Source organism: Biomphalaria glabrata, chromosome 8 (genome assembly GCF_947242115.1).
Source record: "Biomphalaria glabrata chromosome 8, xgBioGlab47.1, whole genome shotgun sequence".
In the NCBI taxonomy this organism is placed as follows: Eukaryota; Metazoa; Mollusca; class Gastropoda; family Planorbidae; genus Biomphalaria; species Biomphalaria glabrata.
Window position 1 is genome coordinate 12,832,468 of NC_074718.1, and position 16,684 is coordinate 12,849,151.

Consider the following 16,684-nt stretch of genomic DNA (forward strand, 5'->3'; position numbering starts at 1 on the left):
CTTGTGTTCCGCGAGGCCTGAATAGATGTTCCACGAACGACTTGAATGATTAACTAGCAGGCCACCACGTGAAGTAATCTCTCTAAAACAAAAAATAAGCGAAATGCTCCGCTAAATGCTCAGAATATGCGAAGTGTTCCGTAAAGGAAAAAGTTTGGGAGACACTTCTTAAAGACGATGCTTTTTATCAGCGCCACCTAGTGGTAATTTCCACAATGTCAACGTACTCATGTTTATAGTCTAGAATGTAGACTGATGCCTGCTTTGTTTCAAGACGTATTGATATTATGAGCCAGAGACTATAGTTGGTCTTATCCATTCGTTGTTACAAAATTAAATCTGCATTTAAGGTGGAACAAAATGGTGTAGAAACAAGTCACTTTTAGGAAAGGTTCAAACGTTTGAGTTCGTGGACACTAGTGAAAATATAAAGTGGTTGACTAGTTTAACCAGCACCTTTGACTTAAGCGTAAGACTTGTGTCTTTTTGTAATCATGTTTGAAATGAACGAGCAAACTGGGTTAAGATTGATACACTGCCATTTCAACATCTTTTATTTATTTCATTATTTATCATTACTTTCTTTTTTTTTTATTTGTGAACTATCTCTTCATTTATATCGGTGGATGCGGCTTTTAGACAACTTTTAGGCGCTTTTCCACTAAACCTGTGTTGGTTGTCATAATTATTTTTTTTTTCATTTTACCTTTTTCAGTAATAAAAAAAATAAGCACTAATATACGTGAACTAAAATATCCCTTAGCTTATAAAATATAAATACACAGGACGCAAGGAAAATATATCTCTGTGGATAAAATAACTACATTCTATGTATTCTATAAAGCAAACTCAATCAGTCAATGTGTGACACTACAGATTAGCCTTGGGCCAACATCTGGTCGGCCTCAAAACATGCTGTTGATGTCAAGCTGCCTGTGTAATCCTCTGCGTTAAAGCCTACCTCCAGAGGCGTTAACTTAGTAAGACTTAGTTACACAGAGGCGGTTCTCAAGTAGGCTTCCTTTATTGTTTTGAATCGTGCCGTGGTTCCTTTTTATTGCTTGACTTGGCTCATTAGGAGTTTACTTAATAATTACAATCAAGAGCAATTAATGCTAAATATATTTCAACTTCAGAGCCTTGAATAACAAATAATACTTAAATATCCAATAGAGCACAAATAATACACAATAAATATTAATACACAAACACCAGTCCAGGAAGCAACCGTCCACCCTGCCTGGACCGGGGACAAGACCTCACTGACTAACACACTCTCTCGCACATTCAACAAAGACTAAACCATTAAGTTCCTAACACGTGCAAGACTATTCACGTTCATAACCCGGGAGTACATAAACAAGGGGATATCACTATCATACCAAAATATCAAAGTAACATATTCACTCTCGCCATACCTCCCCCTGACAAATCAATTCTATAATAAATCGTTTTTTAGTGAGAATTTTAAAGAATGTTAGCGTATGTGTGTTGCGAGTCTGTGGCTTGTGATGAGGACAAGGTTTCAGCTACGAATATTTTTACATCAAAAGTTGTTTTTTTCTTTGGGGGGGGGGCGCTTTAACAAATACATAAATTGATATGCATGAAAAGCTGAAATCATGAGACCAAAGAAAAGAGAATTATGGAAAAGTCCATTCTAAGGAATACACACGCACACACACACTAGATAATCAACACAGACTAAAAGATGACGTAATCTTGTTTTGTGAGATAGTGACGTAATCGTTTTCTCATCGGTCCAGAGGTGTCGACGGAATGTCGGTGCAGCCAAAGTTGTTACACCTACTGCTATTGCTGTTTAATTAACATAAGCTGAGAGAAAAGTCCCTGACTTCCAGGGGCGTAGCATTGTCCTGCTTCGTGTCTCTCAGTGTGTGTCAAGTGGCTGATAAGAGGGCAGCATTGGGATTGACATGTCACGTTGTACTGTTGCTGGCTCCGTGACATCCCCCAACCCTGCTCCATCAGAACCCTGCGTCAGCTTCACCAGGAGCCGTAACAAAGTCTATTGACTAAAGTGATAACAACCTAATAGATTGGGATGGTCGGCGGACTAAATATTTGCAAAGACGTGGTCACTTCAAACAACAGGCACGTGCTGCGCAAGTTTACAAGCATCAAGATAAACACACAGACACCGAGTTTCTTTTTTTATCTGGTTTGAACCAACACAAAAACAACTGAACCCAGACCAAGTTGTCACAATCGAAAAAACATTGTCTTGGGATTAGGTTACACTTACAATATGGATTAGCGGATACTGTCATTCTCTAGTGACCAGTTGATTTCTGTTGGGTTGGTTGTGTGTCGTTTCTAAATTATTATTTTTTATCTATAAGGGAAACGTCATGATCTTATTACATCTTTATTTCTTTTTTACTTACTTTCATCTCTGTAGCCAACTTTGCCAGCCAATGATCTGTTCTAATTTAAATTTTTTACGATACGCCTTATATAAGAGACTGTGATTGTCATTGCCTTTTAGTTTTTATCATAAAGAATTTTTGTAAGACTGAAATAAATGTTCTTGGTATTGTTTTACATTAAAATCGATAGTTTTCTTTCGAATGAATTTTTAGTTTTACTGTTAAACCAATGGCTGCTGTGGTTTTGATGCCTTCCCAACTCTTTTTTCAAGTTAGTATTAGTAACACTAAGAGGCGAGTGGACGTCCGTAACTTTACTGCCACAGCCCTATTTCCTTAATGACATGTATTAAACATAGCCGCCCCCTTTTTTTTTTTTAAATACAATAAACCATTGGATAAGGTATTAGTGAAAGTATTATAGTGTACTTCAAAGTAATGTTTCCCTTTCAAACTTGCGATCTATGGGGCAGATGATATGAGGGTCATCTGTTTCTATGGCCAACGACAATAGGGTGTCATTTGACCAGCACAACGACCAGTCGCCTGTACTTTCCCCAATTTAAGTCAGATACCCATTACAGTTGGGTGGACTCAGGACGCCCTAAGAATCCCGAAATTCAAAATCCCAGTCTTCACCGAGATTTAAGCCTAGGGCCTCAGGTTCGGAATCCAAGCTCTTAACCACTCAGCCACCGAGCCCCCCTAGTTACTTAGTATGATGATAATTTATTTATTATTATTATTTGTTTTAACCTGCCTAAATGAGGTCACAAAAAGGTCGTAGTGCAATCCTGCCTTGTCAGATATTTCCTATCAAAACGCCTACTTTTTGTCCTCCCTCCTAAAGTGTTCTTTTGTTTGTTTGTGGGTTTGAAACTACGCGGTAGATCATTTCCCTGCGTTGCATCGGGTCCAGAAATAATGACGTCATTAATCATTGCAGTCTGTATCGCACGGGCCTTCCTACACAACAACAGCACAATGTGTCCGTGACAGGTCTTCAATAGACCTAACGACCTTTATCTATTTTTCAGGCATTTAAAGGACGCAGCCCGATGCTGTGGTTTGCCACTAGTTTGGATGCTGTCGGACGGGAAGGACGCGGTCAATGCGAGAATAGCAGAGCACAAAAATACTTTGTATTTTGTTGGCATTTCTCGACTTCTGTCCGCTGTCGATTCCTTGTTTCGAAATTTCGCATTGTTCCAAAATAGTGTGCATTGCTTCTGATTGGGCTAAGTGTGTGTTTTTTATAGAATTTGTAACCAAGGAGACGGCACACTATCCAAGTCATAGACTTATATATACTACTCTAGACTGGACATGGAGAATTTTTTAGCACTACAAAAATGTCGTGAAATTGTTTTAGAAAATTGGATCAAGGCGTTGTTTTGTAAAGTAGTTAAAAGTAGCAAAGTTGTTTTTTTTTCTCAACCCTAACCTATGTAACATATAATTTAATTTTTAGATCATCAAAAATAAAAGTACTCTCGTCTCATAATTATTATTTTGCAATTTTTAGATACATAATCTAGAAAGATCTAGGTAATCAATCTATTTAAATGTACATAAGATGATTTAAATCAACATGAATTATTTCGATCTAGGATTTTTGAAACATTATCTCAATGGAAACAAACAGGAAATGGCTTTGTTTCCTGTATTTGCGTGAATATCCGAGAAATGATTTTGCTTTATTTCTTAACTTTGAAAACTAAAGATCATTACTTTTCTAAGACAAGAAAAGATTGATTGGGGGCGACTCCCCTTAGAGCCTAAAAAAATAGTTTACGTACATAAAAATCTATATATGTATAGATCTGTGAATCGATCAATCGCGGATAAGAATTTATTTCCGGTTTCCAGTCTAGATACAAGTCTATGGTCCAAGTCTTTCTATATCTATAGACATAGTATTGTAAAGTTGTTGCAAAATGTTGTCACTTGATTTTAATTTGTGTTGATTATAGTTAAAGCACAGCGGTTTGGGTAGAAAACGAACAATTCCTGACTTTTTTTTAACACAATACCATTTCTAGGTATCAATCTCTCTAAGTGTAGGTGTTTCTGCTGATTCACTTCTTTTTTTTTTTCATTGTGATTCTTCCTTTACTTCATTGTCCTACATTGTATCTGTATCAAGTTTTGTGTTAGAATTGTTCATTTTCGTAGCAGTTTGTCTTCGGTACTTTTGATTTTGACACAGGAAACTAATAGAAATGATTGGAGAACTAAATATTGGAATCCTATGTGCTGCTCAGAAAGATGTGCTACCGTTTTCAGATTTTTATTTTGTTGGCTTCCATCATGACATAGAATCGTTGGTTTGTGGTTTTTTTTTTTGTTTTTTTTTTTTTGTAGGTTGTTTTTTTTTTTCAAACTGCTAAGCTTGTGTATTCGTGATTTCCAAATTTCAGTTTATCCATTTTCTTGTTTCCCTTCTATTTCATATAGAAAATCATTTTTATTGTTTCTATTGACAAGAGAGTTACCGGACAGTAAGAAAAGTAACAGGCTTAGTGTATTCCGATAGAACAAGTAGAATTAGTAAAAGTCTAAGACCTATCAGTACAAGGAGATTGCATGACTGCAAGATTCCACTGTCTTGCCACTGAACAAGAGTTGAGTGTACATTAGTCTCACGATGAGTACCACCGTTGCAACCAGCTCACCAGCCGTGACCACCGCCTCCTCAGTCACCGCCATGCGCCGCCGCTGTCGGCTGGCCGGGCTCAGGAGCCATCACCGGAACCTCTCCCCGAGCCTGAACAGCATCAGCCTGCGGGTCGAGCCCGAGCCCAGCGCGAGCACGGCGGTGGAAGAAAAGGGCTCAGACAGCGAGACCGAGGCTGAGGTCCGAGAGGACAGGCTGAAGTACCTGATCCTGTACGTGCTGCTCTTCTTCCTGGCACTACAGGTGGACATCCGGTCAGTCAGGAAACACGTAAGACATTTTTGTTATAACACATACGATAGTGTATTGGGGGGGGGGCAATCTTGTGTATACTTAGAGAGAGAACATTGACAAACATTTGGTCACAATCATTATGAATAGTTCGTTTTACACATTGTATTATTCCAATGACTGTTATAGTTTTTTTTCTTACGTAACTCTTAGAGGCGGGCCTTACTTACATAAAGGTTAAGAGATCATTTACCTTCCTTAAGCAATAAAATGCTTTAAGAGAGAAGAAAAAGACAAAGCGATATAAGGAAATGAGGTGGCGATAGGAAGCTGTAAAGAAAATGTAAGAACATGACAACATGAAGATTGGGAAAGATTTTGAAATCTTCTGCCAACTAGATAGAAAATAGTGCTACAAACGAAATAGCTTGCAGTGCTGAAAAGTGCCTTGGTTATTAGATGGTTTATCAATGCAGCTTGCAGTGCTGAAAAGTGCCTAGGTTATTCGATGGTTTATCAATGCAGCTTGCAGTGCTGAAAAGTGCCTAGGTTATTCGATGGTTTATCAATGCGTTTTTACACTGTACACCGGATACACCAAAAATCGTGTTCTTTCATAATTTGTCTCCATGTCTGATAATTCCCAACTACTTTCCACTTTTAATGCCCTTAAAATGAAAGGGTATTTTTTTATTTCTTTATTTTTATCTCATTTTATGATTTAATTATTGCAGTCTTCGGACATCTAATCTTGTTTGATTGACTGTTTTGGAGGTTGTTTGTTTTTAAACACCTGATCATTTTTTTCAACACAAAATTTATTGCCGGGCTTTGTGCTGTAGTTTGTACATGATGAATGTAGGAATGTCATTCCTTGTTATAACTGCAATAATTCTCTTTTTTTTTTATGAACACTACTTGTCTAGTTTAATGAATAAATAAATATGTACAAATTTGCGAAGCCAGCTTTTTTTGTTTATATCTCATTTGAGTTGTTAAGAAATAGTGTTCTTATTGTTATTATTTTTAAAAGTTTGTAACACTTGTACAGTCTAAGAGTCGAAGGTGTATTCCAAGCTTAATTTACGTAAAACATATTCAGGTCACCTCATTTCGTCTTTCACCTTTCTCCATTGGATACCGTACGCAAGTGCACGGGCTCAGTCGTTATGTGTTAAGAATATAAATACCTCTCCAGGGATACACCTATGTGGATTTATTGCGCGATCTTATTCTTAGATCATGCACAGCATGACACGTGACGTGAACAAACTGGTGTGGTCACTAATAAAATGTGTTTTCTTGTTGTCTTCACTCTGAGACGTAAATACTGAAATCCTTCTCGGGGTTTTCACTATATACTTTTTCTTTTGAGATTTAGCGGTCACCACACGTGACCGCTTTACCTTTGACAGTGGTTTCCATCAGTCAGTGGTTTCCATCGGTTATGTAGATCTATGGAGTCTGGATTTAAAGCTTTTACTGCTATAAGGTTTGGGAAGGACATTTTTTTTTTTTTTGTTATTAAATGTTTGAGTTTTAGTATTTGCATTTCATACGCGAAATTTCGCTCGAAGAAAATGTTGCTACTAAGTGAAACAGTAACATAGCACATGACTTAAAGACATATGAAAGAGTTTCTATATGTTACTGGCCATATTCAGGCACTTTCAAGAATACATGCCGTTTACCAAAATAGCTTCATTTCTTTCTTGGGCCTTGGCATTCTGTCAAATAGCAATTACATCAACTAAAGTATAAAGTGTACAAGCTCTAAGGATAGCTACAGATCTAATTAAAACTGTCCACAAATTTAAAAAAAAATTAATTACATGACATTTTAAGGTTTACAAAAATGCATATTTATTAATGTATTTTCATTTTTTAGGGTTATATATGCACGCGAATTAATTCATAAAAGCGAAAAATTAATTTTCAAAGTAAGGGGCAATATTAAAATTCTAATTTTGGTTTAGTTTTTACAGATCTAAAAAACAAATAAACAATGCATATCAATTCCATACCTGTAAAAGGGGTTAATGACTATACAAAAAAAGTTTGCGGCATGGTAAACACACTAAGATATCTACAGACTAGTAGTGAACATGGACTGATCAAAATACCGACAAAACGAAAGATGTACATATAGCAAGCTAGAGACGCTTGGTCTTGTTATTTTGTCGTATGAGGTTCTAACGTGTCGTATCACGATACGCCGCTGTTCAGTGAGCGGACTAGTTTCAGCTTTGAACGTACCACACTGACCTACAATTTAATTTGTCCGTTAAACAGATTCCCAGAATCGTGATATTTTACTTGGCAGCAAGTCGTAAGTGACCCAACCAATCTAACAGAACTGAAGACTTCAGAACCCTGGAACATTGTATAATAAAGTATAATTGGTGTATGTTTTGTGCTGGGTTGGTAATAGTAAGTGCGAGTGATAACTAAAAAAAATCATTACATTCTATTTTGCGTTGAATTAACTGATGTGTGGTTGAAAGTTTAGTACCTAGAATCAGAACAATTTAGCTTAACTATTAGGTTATTGGTTAGGTTTTGGGATAGTTGTGTGGGATTGAGGGTTACGTTTGAGGGTCATTATTGGGGCGGGGGAGAGGCTAGTATCTAGTTAAGGTTGGGTTTGTCATTAATAAGTCATTATCGCCCCTTGCGACACGTTTACTATTCTTTAACTGTGGAGTGACTGACTGTTCATGTTTTATAAATGTGTAGTGTTTTCCTACAGAGGATACTCTTGGAAAGGTAAATCAAGCAGTGGGTATTTAATATAGGAAAAAGTGTTTAAAATGTTGTATTCAAGCTGCTACTTGTTGGGGCGTGGGAGGTTAGACTTGAAACCGACCGATAGACAAGACTTCAGCCTCATTTCGTCCAATGTAGATCTAGTCTCGCGCCTGTACATCTATTTAACATTGGGCCATGTGTTTGTCTTGTGGACGTGATGGTATTAACCGGACTAACATTGTAACATTGCTGGAGGAGGCCGGGGGGGGGGGGGAGTAACCTGGGGAAGAATTGGAAGGTCAAGGTGTCATCCGTCTCTAAATCTTATCTTCTGTCTGGAGCCTTTACAAATGGTGCTGTAAGCGAGTTTTCTTAAACAACAATAAATCTTTCTCGTCTGCACTTTTTTTTTTAGTCCACATCTTACTTTGCTTTAAAGTTTGAAACTAACAATACATAACTATAATACCTTCCATTTTCATTAGTTTTTCTCTGGTACAGTGGTTAGTGTGTTGGCTTGAGGAGGCTAGAGTTTGAATCCAGATCGTTTAATTTTTTTCTTAAATGCATTTAAAAAGCGGTTACGGCAATATTCAACCAGATACCCCCCCCCTTTTTTTTTTTCTCCCTCCCCCTACCCCTTTCCCAACTGGTCCAGACAAGTGAAAGGAGCATAGCGTAGTGAGAAAGGTAAAGCATGGCATAATGCTAAACAACAACAAATGGTAAAAATATTTTTTTTTATTAATATTATTGTTAGTCTAGATCTACTACAAATTTCATGACATGACTGATCCAAACTAAAAGATACTACTACATTTAATTTAAGCTTTTTTTTTCCCTGTTTTGTTTATTTTCCTCATTATTGTATATGTTTATTTCTTTAACATCCCCCTTTTTTTTTTTTATTATCTCTTGGGCCTGGGTCTCTCTCTCTCTTTCAAATCCTATTTATTTTACTTCCTGTTTTGCTCATTCTCTTAATTTCCTCTCTTTCTTCCTTTTTTTTTCTTCCTCTCTTGCTTTCTTCCCTAGTCGGTGTATTACTTACTGGGTTTCTTTTTGTCATTCAATTCTTTCTTCTTTTTTTTTTTTTGTCTCTCTCTCTCTCTCTCTCTCTCTCCATCTCCCACTCTCTCTTTTCTGTGTCGTGTCTCGCTCTTTAATAATGTATCCCTTGTTTGTCATGACAAGAAACCTATTTAACCTCATTCAAATGACATCTTACGACGCCACAGATCCCAGACACACGACTATTTGAGTGATAACAGTGCACACCCATCATACCATCGATCTATGCTAGCCCTTCTTGTTTTGGTTGTCAGTGCCCACTTCCTGTGACACTTTGTCTCTGGCTGTTTGACGGGTGGCCTGGAGGTTTTGTCAATAAAACGACGTGGGGTTTCCATATTTTAACTATTTGTTCTCACTACAAGTTGGCAATGATTTCCAGTGGTTCTAGTTTCAACCTTATTCCTTGCAGCCTAGACATGTACTAAAGTAGATGTACCAAAGTAAACTGTTTCACTTGGGAAATCGTAGACTTGTTAGTTTTCAATGTGTGTCTGTTGGACCGAGGGTTACCCTAAATGTCGACGTGGCCTTCATTCGTCTGCTTTCTGTCCTCGTTGCAAGTCCCACCCAGAACCTGTTCATTCGTGTATAATGCAGTCATTATTTTTAATTGCATTATTAAAGTAGAATTATGCAAATAGAATTGGGCCATAACTTGAGAAGGGGATTTCATTACACATCCGCGTTGTTTCAAAATGGATTTCGTGGGTCTATCTTTTGTACTTAGCTTAGCTTAATTCAAATAGTTCTAGATCTGTAATGACGATAGAATTGTCGGCTAACCCGAACTGACATTAGAGTCGTGGCTTCGCATGTTCTACTCCATTATGAACAATGTTACGACACAAGGTTACGTCCAAGGAACATTTACACTAGCCTTTACGCTCCGTCTGTTTTCTCGGGAGTGGGGGTGGGAGGGGGTCCGCATGGTGGCTACTCTTTGATAACAAACTAGTGTCCACGCTCTCTTTCTCATGCAAGAAAATCCTCAAACTTTTACCCATGGCGACCCCCTGAATTAGGAAAGTTTCGTACACGCTTACGTTAGCCAGCCGGGGACTTGGATGACCGGTGTAGGTCTTGACTGTGATCTGGGGGTGAGGGACTAAGTGAAGAATGTAATGAGAAAGAAAAGAAGCTTCAAGATCTATAACTGTGATAGAATATCCTGGTTTTATCACAGTATCAGTGACGTAATGTCTTCTTGAAAACGTTTTGAGTCGCTACAATGGCAGACGCGTCTTGCGAAAACATTTTACAAGGTCCATATTAGGAGATGAAACTACCTATTCATATATTTTATTTGTTTAAACCCACAGTTTAAGAAACGCTGCCTTAGAGTATGGTATCATGTCTCCATAAATGCAGTAACATTTCTCACAAAGACAATCATAGAAAGAGATTGAAGCATGTCGCCTTATCAGGTCAAGGTTTCGGTTCGTTGCACACTACCATGCAACAAGGGCCGCTACCTGCGCAGAGAACAATGAAGTACTAGAGAAATTCGATGACAGTTCTGTCATCAGCTTGACGGAATTCTATTTGATAACCTTTGGGTAGACAGACTTATGAATTGAAAGATAGCTAGAGTAAAATAATAATTAAATGCTAGTGTAAAGATTATCTCTAAGACTGTATGTTGATGTAAAGATTATATCAAGGACTGTATGTTGAACTTAGTTTAGGATATGTTACTTCACATTGTCTTGTCATTGTCGTAACAGTTTTGTTTGTTTGCCCACAGTTCCTTCGCGATGAACTCCAGTACACTGACGGCTTTGAGCGCCAGGCTCTCTTCCACAACAATGACAAGCTCATCAGCGTGGAGGACCTGTGGAAGGCATGGAAGCACTCTGTAGGTGAGTACATCACACGTCTGCATGGAGGCGCTGAACTTGTGCACGCACTTCCAAGGACAGGAGCACACCAAAAGTGTCATTGACTCGTGTTTTGTGTGACTGTATCACCATGGGCCAGATTTGACTTGTATCGAAATACGTTTTCGTTTGATAGAGAATGGGGCAAATCACTGTAGAACAACATAGACAGCAAAAAAATGAATATGTCATTGTTTTTTTTTTTCTCATATACCTGAGCCCGATGTGTTTTTTTAGAAGACGAAAGGGAGATAATTGCCAGATTAAATATAGAGGCGAGGGTGATCTTGAGCTGCTAGTCGTAGAAATTACCAGTAAGGAACTGAAAAAAAACAAACAACTGTTTTACATTTTCATTTGACGTTTGAATTTGTCAAGAATGAAACAAGAATGTGTATCCGCCCTTTATAGACATTTGATTGATAGGCGTTGATGTCACATAAATCGTTTTCCCTTGTCATACTAAATCACTGATTGGTCTGAGAGCACAGACCTGATGGAGCTAGAACTTTTTTCTCCACCCCACCTACTCGTCTGCCAGAACCAGTCTATAAAACCACACCGGGCGACAGCGCTATTCGACCTGTTATCGTGTATCCCTTCAGAGACAACAAACGCTCGTATCGATGCCAGAGAGGGCGAAGAGGTCCTCCAGCTTTATTTGTCAACCCTTGGGTGTGTACTCTTATCTGTATTGGCCTGTTTATTGATGTATCAACTATCTAACTAACCCGGAGCATCAGTGGTCCCCAACGTAGTTCAGCTTGGAGACTTATATAGTTTATATACTAGCTTAGTGGTCCCCAACGTAGTTCAGCTTGGAGCCATATATATATAGTTTATATACTAGCTTAGTGGTCCCCAACGTAGTTCAGCTTGAAGACATATATAGTTTATAACTAGCTCAGTGGTCCCCAGCGTTGTTCAGCTTGGAGACTTATATAGTTTATTACTAGCTCAGTGGTCCCCAGCGTTGTTCAGCTTGGAGACTTATATAGTTTATAACTAGCTCAGTGGTCCCCAGCGTTGTTCAGCTTGGAGACTTATATAGTTTATAACTAGCTCAGTGGTCCCCAACGTAGTTCAGCTTGGAGCCATATATAGTTTTTAACTAGCTCAGTGGTCCCCAACGTAGTTCAGCTTGGAGCCATATATAGTTTATAACTAGCTCAGTGGTCCCCAACGTAGTTCAGCTTGGAGACATATATAGTTTATAAGCTAGCTCAGTGGTCCCCAGCGTTGTTCAGCTTGGAGACTTATATAGTTTATAAGCTAGCTCAGTGGTCCCCAGCGTTGTTCAGCTTGGGGACATATATAGTTTATAACTAGCTCAGTGGTCCCCAGCGTTGTTCAGCTTGGGGACATATATAGTTTATAACTAGCTCAGTGGTCCCCAACGTAGTTCAGCTTGGAGACTTATATAGTTTATAACTAGCTCAGTGGTCCCCAGCGTTGTTCAGCTTGGAGACATATATAGTTTATAACTAGCTCAGTGGTCCCCAGCGTTGTTCAGCTTGGAGACTTATATAGTTTATAACTAGCTCAGTGGTCCCCAACGTAGTTCAGCTTGGAGCCATACATAGTTTATAACTAGCTCAGTGGTCCCCAACGTAGTTCAGCTTGGAGCCATATATAGTTTATAACTAGCTCAGTGGTCCCCAACGTAGTTCAGCTTGGAGACATATATAGTTTATAAGCTAGCTCAGTGGTCCCCAGCGTTGTTCAGCTTGGAGACTTATATAGTTTATAAGCTAGCTCAGTGGTCCCCAGTGTTGTTCAGCTTGGGGACATATATAGTTTATAACTAGCTCAGTGGTCCCCAGCGTTGTTCAGCTTGGAGACATATATAGTTTATAACTAGCTCAGTGGTCATGTCTTGCGTCTGTATGTACGAGCATTGGGCAAGGGCACGTTTTCTTACTTGAAGACAGTATGGGATCACTTGTATTCTTGTCCAATCTAGTACAATGAATTGTTAGCGGCTGCAAAACAAAAGAGCAAGAAGTGAACACAGTTTTGAAGATCCGAGCCAGCAATGGCACGAACTGCTATATTTTAGGCGGGATACGAGCTGGAGGCGAACTGGAAGAAATCGAATGGATCAATCGGATAGCACGATTCTCCTTGTCTATATTCCCATCTGTTTAATCTGCGTGTGTGTGTATGTATATATACATTGTGTATGTGCTTGTGTGGGTGCAAGCATGTAGAGATGTGGATAGAACTGAACTGTAGAATGGAGACGTGGGTCAGAACGAATAAAGCGAATGTCTTGAGTCCAAAGTTATGGACACTGGCGGATCCAGGGGGGGGGGCGGTAGGGGCGATCGCCCCCCCCCCCTCGGTCGACCCCCCCCCGGGGGGGGCGGACGAATTATAGTATAGAATTCACACAATTTGTTTGCGAATTTATTACTTATGTTAATAATATATACTAATTATTTATATTTCAACCTATTCTTAGATTATTTCGCCCCCCCCCTTCTAGTATTTTGGCCGATTTGGTAGGGTCGGGAGGGGGCGATGGGATCAATCCGCCCCCCCCCCCCAACCATCAACTTTCGAGTGGGGGGGGCGGTCCTATTTATCTGTAGAAATCACAGCTAGCTAACAGAATCAATTAAATATCTATATGATTAAAACTTGTTATTGGTATTTTAACCGGTCTTTATATAATTTCGTTCACATGTTGGCCGATTGGAAAGGGAAGAGCGAATACCTCCACCGCCCTTCCCATCTAAACCCTTTGAGTGGGGGGGGGGGCGGTCCTACTTTTATGGAGAAATCATAGTATGTGAACAAAATTAGTCGAATATCTATATAATATAAACAGGTGGAAGTGCGATACATGCAATCCCCTTCCCCCCATCGGACAAATCAATACTTTTTCTTTTTGTATTATAGTAAGAAATTACAAAATTACAAAAATCTGTCACTAATATAATTTATATATGCTATAAAGTAAATTCTCTTATCGAGTCGCCCAACCCCTATTCTTTAATGCAAAATGCAATCAATAGCAGAAATTATAAAAAGGAGCGAGAATTAATCGTTTTCATTTTACCGCCCTTCCCCTTTCCAGACAGAGTTTGTGTAAATTGACATGAATTTATCATAACTATTTTAAGAAAGACTTTGCTTTGGAAAAGTTATAATTCAAACGAAATTTTTCAATATAACAGTCACGGTTGAGATGAGTTCAAAAGCCAGATAATCTTTTCCTAGTCGACTTTTTCCAACCTTTACTATATCTCATATTTTTCTAGTTAAATAAATTTAGGACTATAACTCACAATTTATGCTAGAATTTTATTGAAAATTATTAATCGAATTTTTTTTTTCGGCGGCGATATTCAAAACCTTAATCTAAATATGTGGGGTATCTTATCTTTTCAAAGAACAAATCGGTTTTATTTGCAATGTATTAAGGGACTATAAATTCATATTAGAATATTTTTCTCATTATTCAAAAGGCACTTTATAATAGAATGAATAATGAGCTGTAGGTCAGGAGAATGCGTTACTGCAGTGAAGAATGCCAGAAAACGCTTTTAGCGTGGAGGCTTCGCCCCGAACCTCACTGACGAATAATAAGCTGTAGATGTCAGGAGAATGCGTTTCTGCGGTGAGAAATGCAAGAAAACGCTTTTGGCGTCGGGGCTTCGCCCCGAACACCACTAATAAGTAATGAGCTGTAGATGTCAGGAGAATGAGTTTCAGCCGTGAAAAATGCAAGAAAACGCTTTTGGCGTCAGGGCTTCGCCCCGAACCCCACTGATAAATAATGAGCTGTAGATGTCAGAAGAATGCGTTTCTGCAGTGAAAAATGCAAGAAAACGCTTTTGGGCGTCGGGGTTTCGCCCCGAACCCCACTTAAGAAGCTTACAGCGCTCTCCCAGACCCCCAAGCTTGCAAGAGAAAGACTGTTTTTTTTTTCTGTTTTTTTCGCCGAAGATTGAGAAACAGTCTTATTTTATTCTCATATGTCGAATATATATATATATATATATATATATATATATTGTTACGTATTTCTGAATCTTCTGGCTAAATGTACTAGTAGACACACAAATAAAAACACTGCAAAGAACTTGACGACTCAACTTTCAGCTTCATATAACTTTAATGACTATTAACTCTAACATTACTGTAACATGTAGCGTAGAAGACTGTACAATATCTGTCAGTTTACAGTTAGCTATACTTCGTTGCACTGCATCTCTTCACTTCGTTGCAATTCCTCTCTTCTCAACTTGCATCGAGCCGTATTCCACAGAACAGACCAACGACACATTTCCCAGTGTCGCTCCAGGTCTCCAAAACTGAACCAAGTCGTACTCAAGTCTACCGAATCAGAGCCGCACACGTCTTACATCGACTGTATCGACTGTAACGGCTCAAGTCCACTGTAGTTCGCTGTATAGACTTTAACGACAGTAGTCCACTCCAGTTAACTCTACCCTAGTTAACTTGCATCGAGTCGTACACATTTCTCTTCCACAGAGCCGCACACGTCTTACATAGTCTATATCGACTGTAACGGCTCACTCACGACTCCATACGACTGACTTTCACATTAACTCTCTGGCTTATATAGAGTCCCTAATCGCTTGTCCAAAGTTGCACAAACACGGCTAGTATCCTCTGAAATAACACGTGAGGAAACGTCACATCCTGTCTTTATTTATACACGTAGATTCCAGAAAACACTCGATGCAGTGTCATCAAGTCGGGGTCACACGTAGTGACCTCTATCTGTCACTGTTCATTAGTAACTGTCCCCCTACTTAGATCTGTTCGTCCCCTGGAACAACACGTGTGGACACGTCACATCCTGTCTTTGTTTGTACATGTAGATTCCAGGGAACACTAGCTGCTGTGTCATCTCGCCGGGGTCATACGTTGACCTCTACCTATCACTGTTCATTTGTAACACTGCCCCCTTCTTAGATCTGTTCGTCCCGAACAGATTCTACTTCATCACGATACTGATGAAATTGATCGACGATCAATTAGGAAGCTTTGGTGGTTGCCCCCTTCTCAGAGATGTTCTTTCAATCTGGCAGTTGTCCATCTTCTTTCCATAGAAGAATGGGAGCCAAATCTTCATTTTTCAGCAGTTCCTCACAAATGTTTTCATCAATCTTGGTATGGAAACATCGACCTTCAGATGACGACATTGGGCACTCTTGTCGAGAAAATTCATCAGCATTCTAACGAGTTCGTGCTTCACTGGCTGAGTTTTACATTTTCAAGCATCTTTTTACAGATGGGTTAGGGCTTTTTCCAGAGCTTCTTCAGAGATGACCAGGTTCATTACAGTACAGCAATATTCACATGTTCTTCTTACAACAGCAACTGACTTTGGGTTTGTACGATGCCTGTTGGGTTGATCTTCTTGTACAGTTCTGTCACAGATGGTTACTCACTACAGTTCTGACATCTTAAACTACTTCTTTTCTGTCCTTCTTGCTTCTGACTTAATTAGCGTTCTTCTAAAACCTCTGTTATACTTCATCAACCTATTCTCATGAGGAATGTTCTTAGATTATTCATTAGCGGCTTCACACTTTCAACTGATTCGTAAGGCTTTCTTCTTTGGTCTGATGGTTCCGGACAGAATCTTTCTAAAAACATGGGCTGTGGAGTTTCATCAGTGCAGGTGGGGGTCTATCAGTGGGAGAAGT

The 16,684-nt window shown here is 39.0% G+C and overlaps 1 protein-coding gene across 11 annotated transcripts in view; it reads left to right on the forward strand.

Annotated features, from left to right (window-relative positions):
• Nucleotides 1–16,684, forward strand: part of LOC106054634 (stromal interaction molecule 1-like) — an 88,010-nt gene that overhangs the window by 27,498 nt on the left and 43,828 nt on the right. For 9 of the 11 annotated variants that reach the window (XM_056039194.1, XM_056039195.1, XM_056039197.1 and 6 more), the window contains exon 4: nt 10,865–10,979. In XM_056039194.1, coding sequence (XP_055895169.1) covers nt 10,865–10,979 — 115 coding nt within the window. Of the gene's footprint in view, nt 1–3,404; nt 3,633–4,549; nt 4,718–4,847; nt 5,338–10,864; nt 10,980–16,684 lie in introns of those variants that run through there. The other 2 variants (XM_056039200.1, XM_056039199.1) reach the window with 2 other exon arrangements.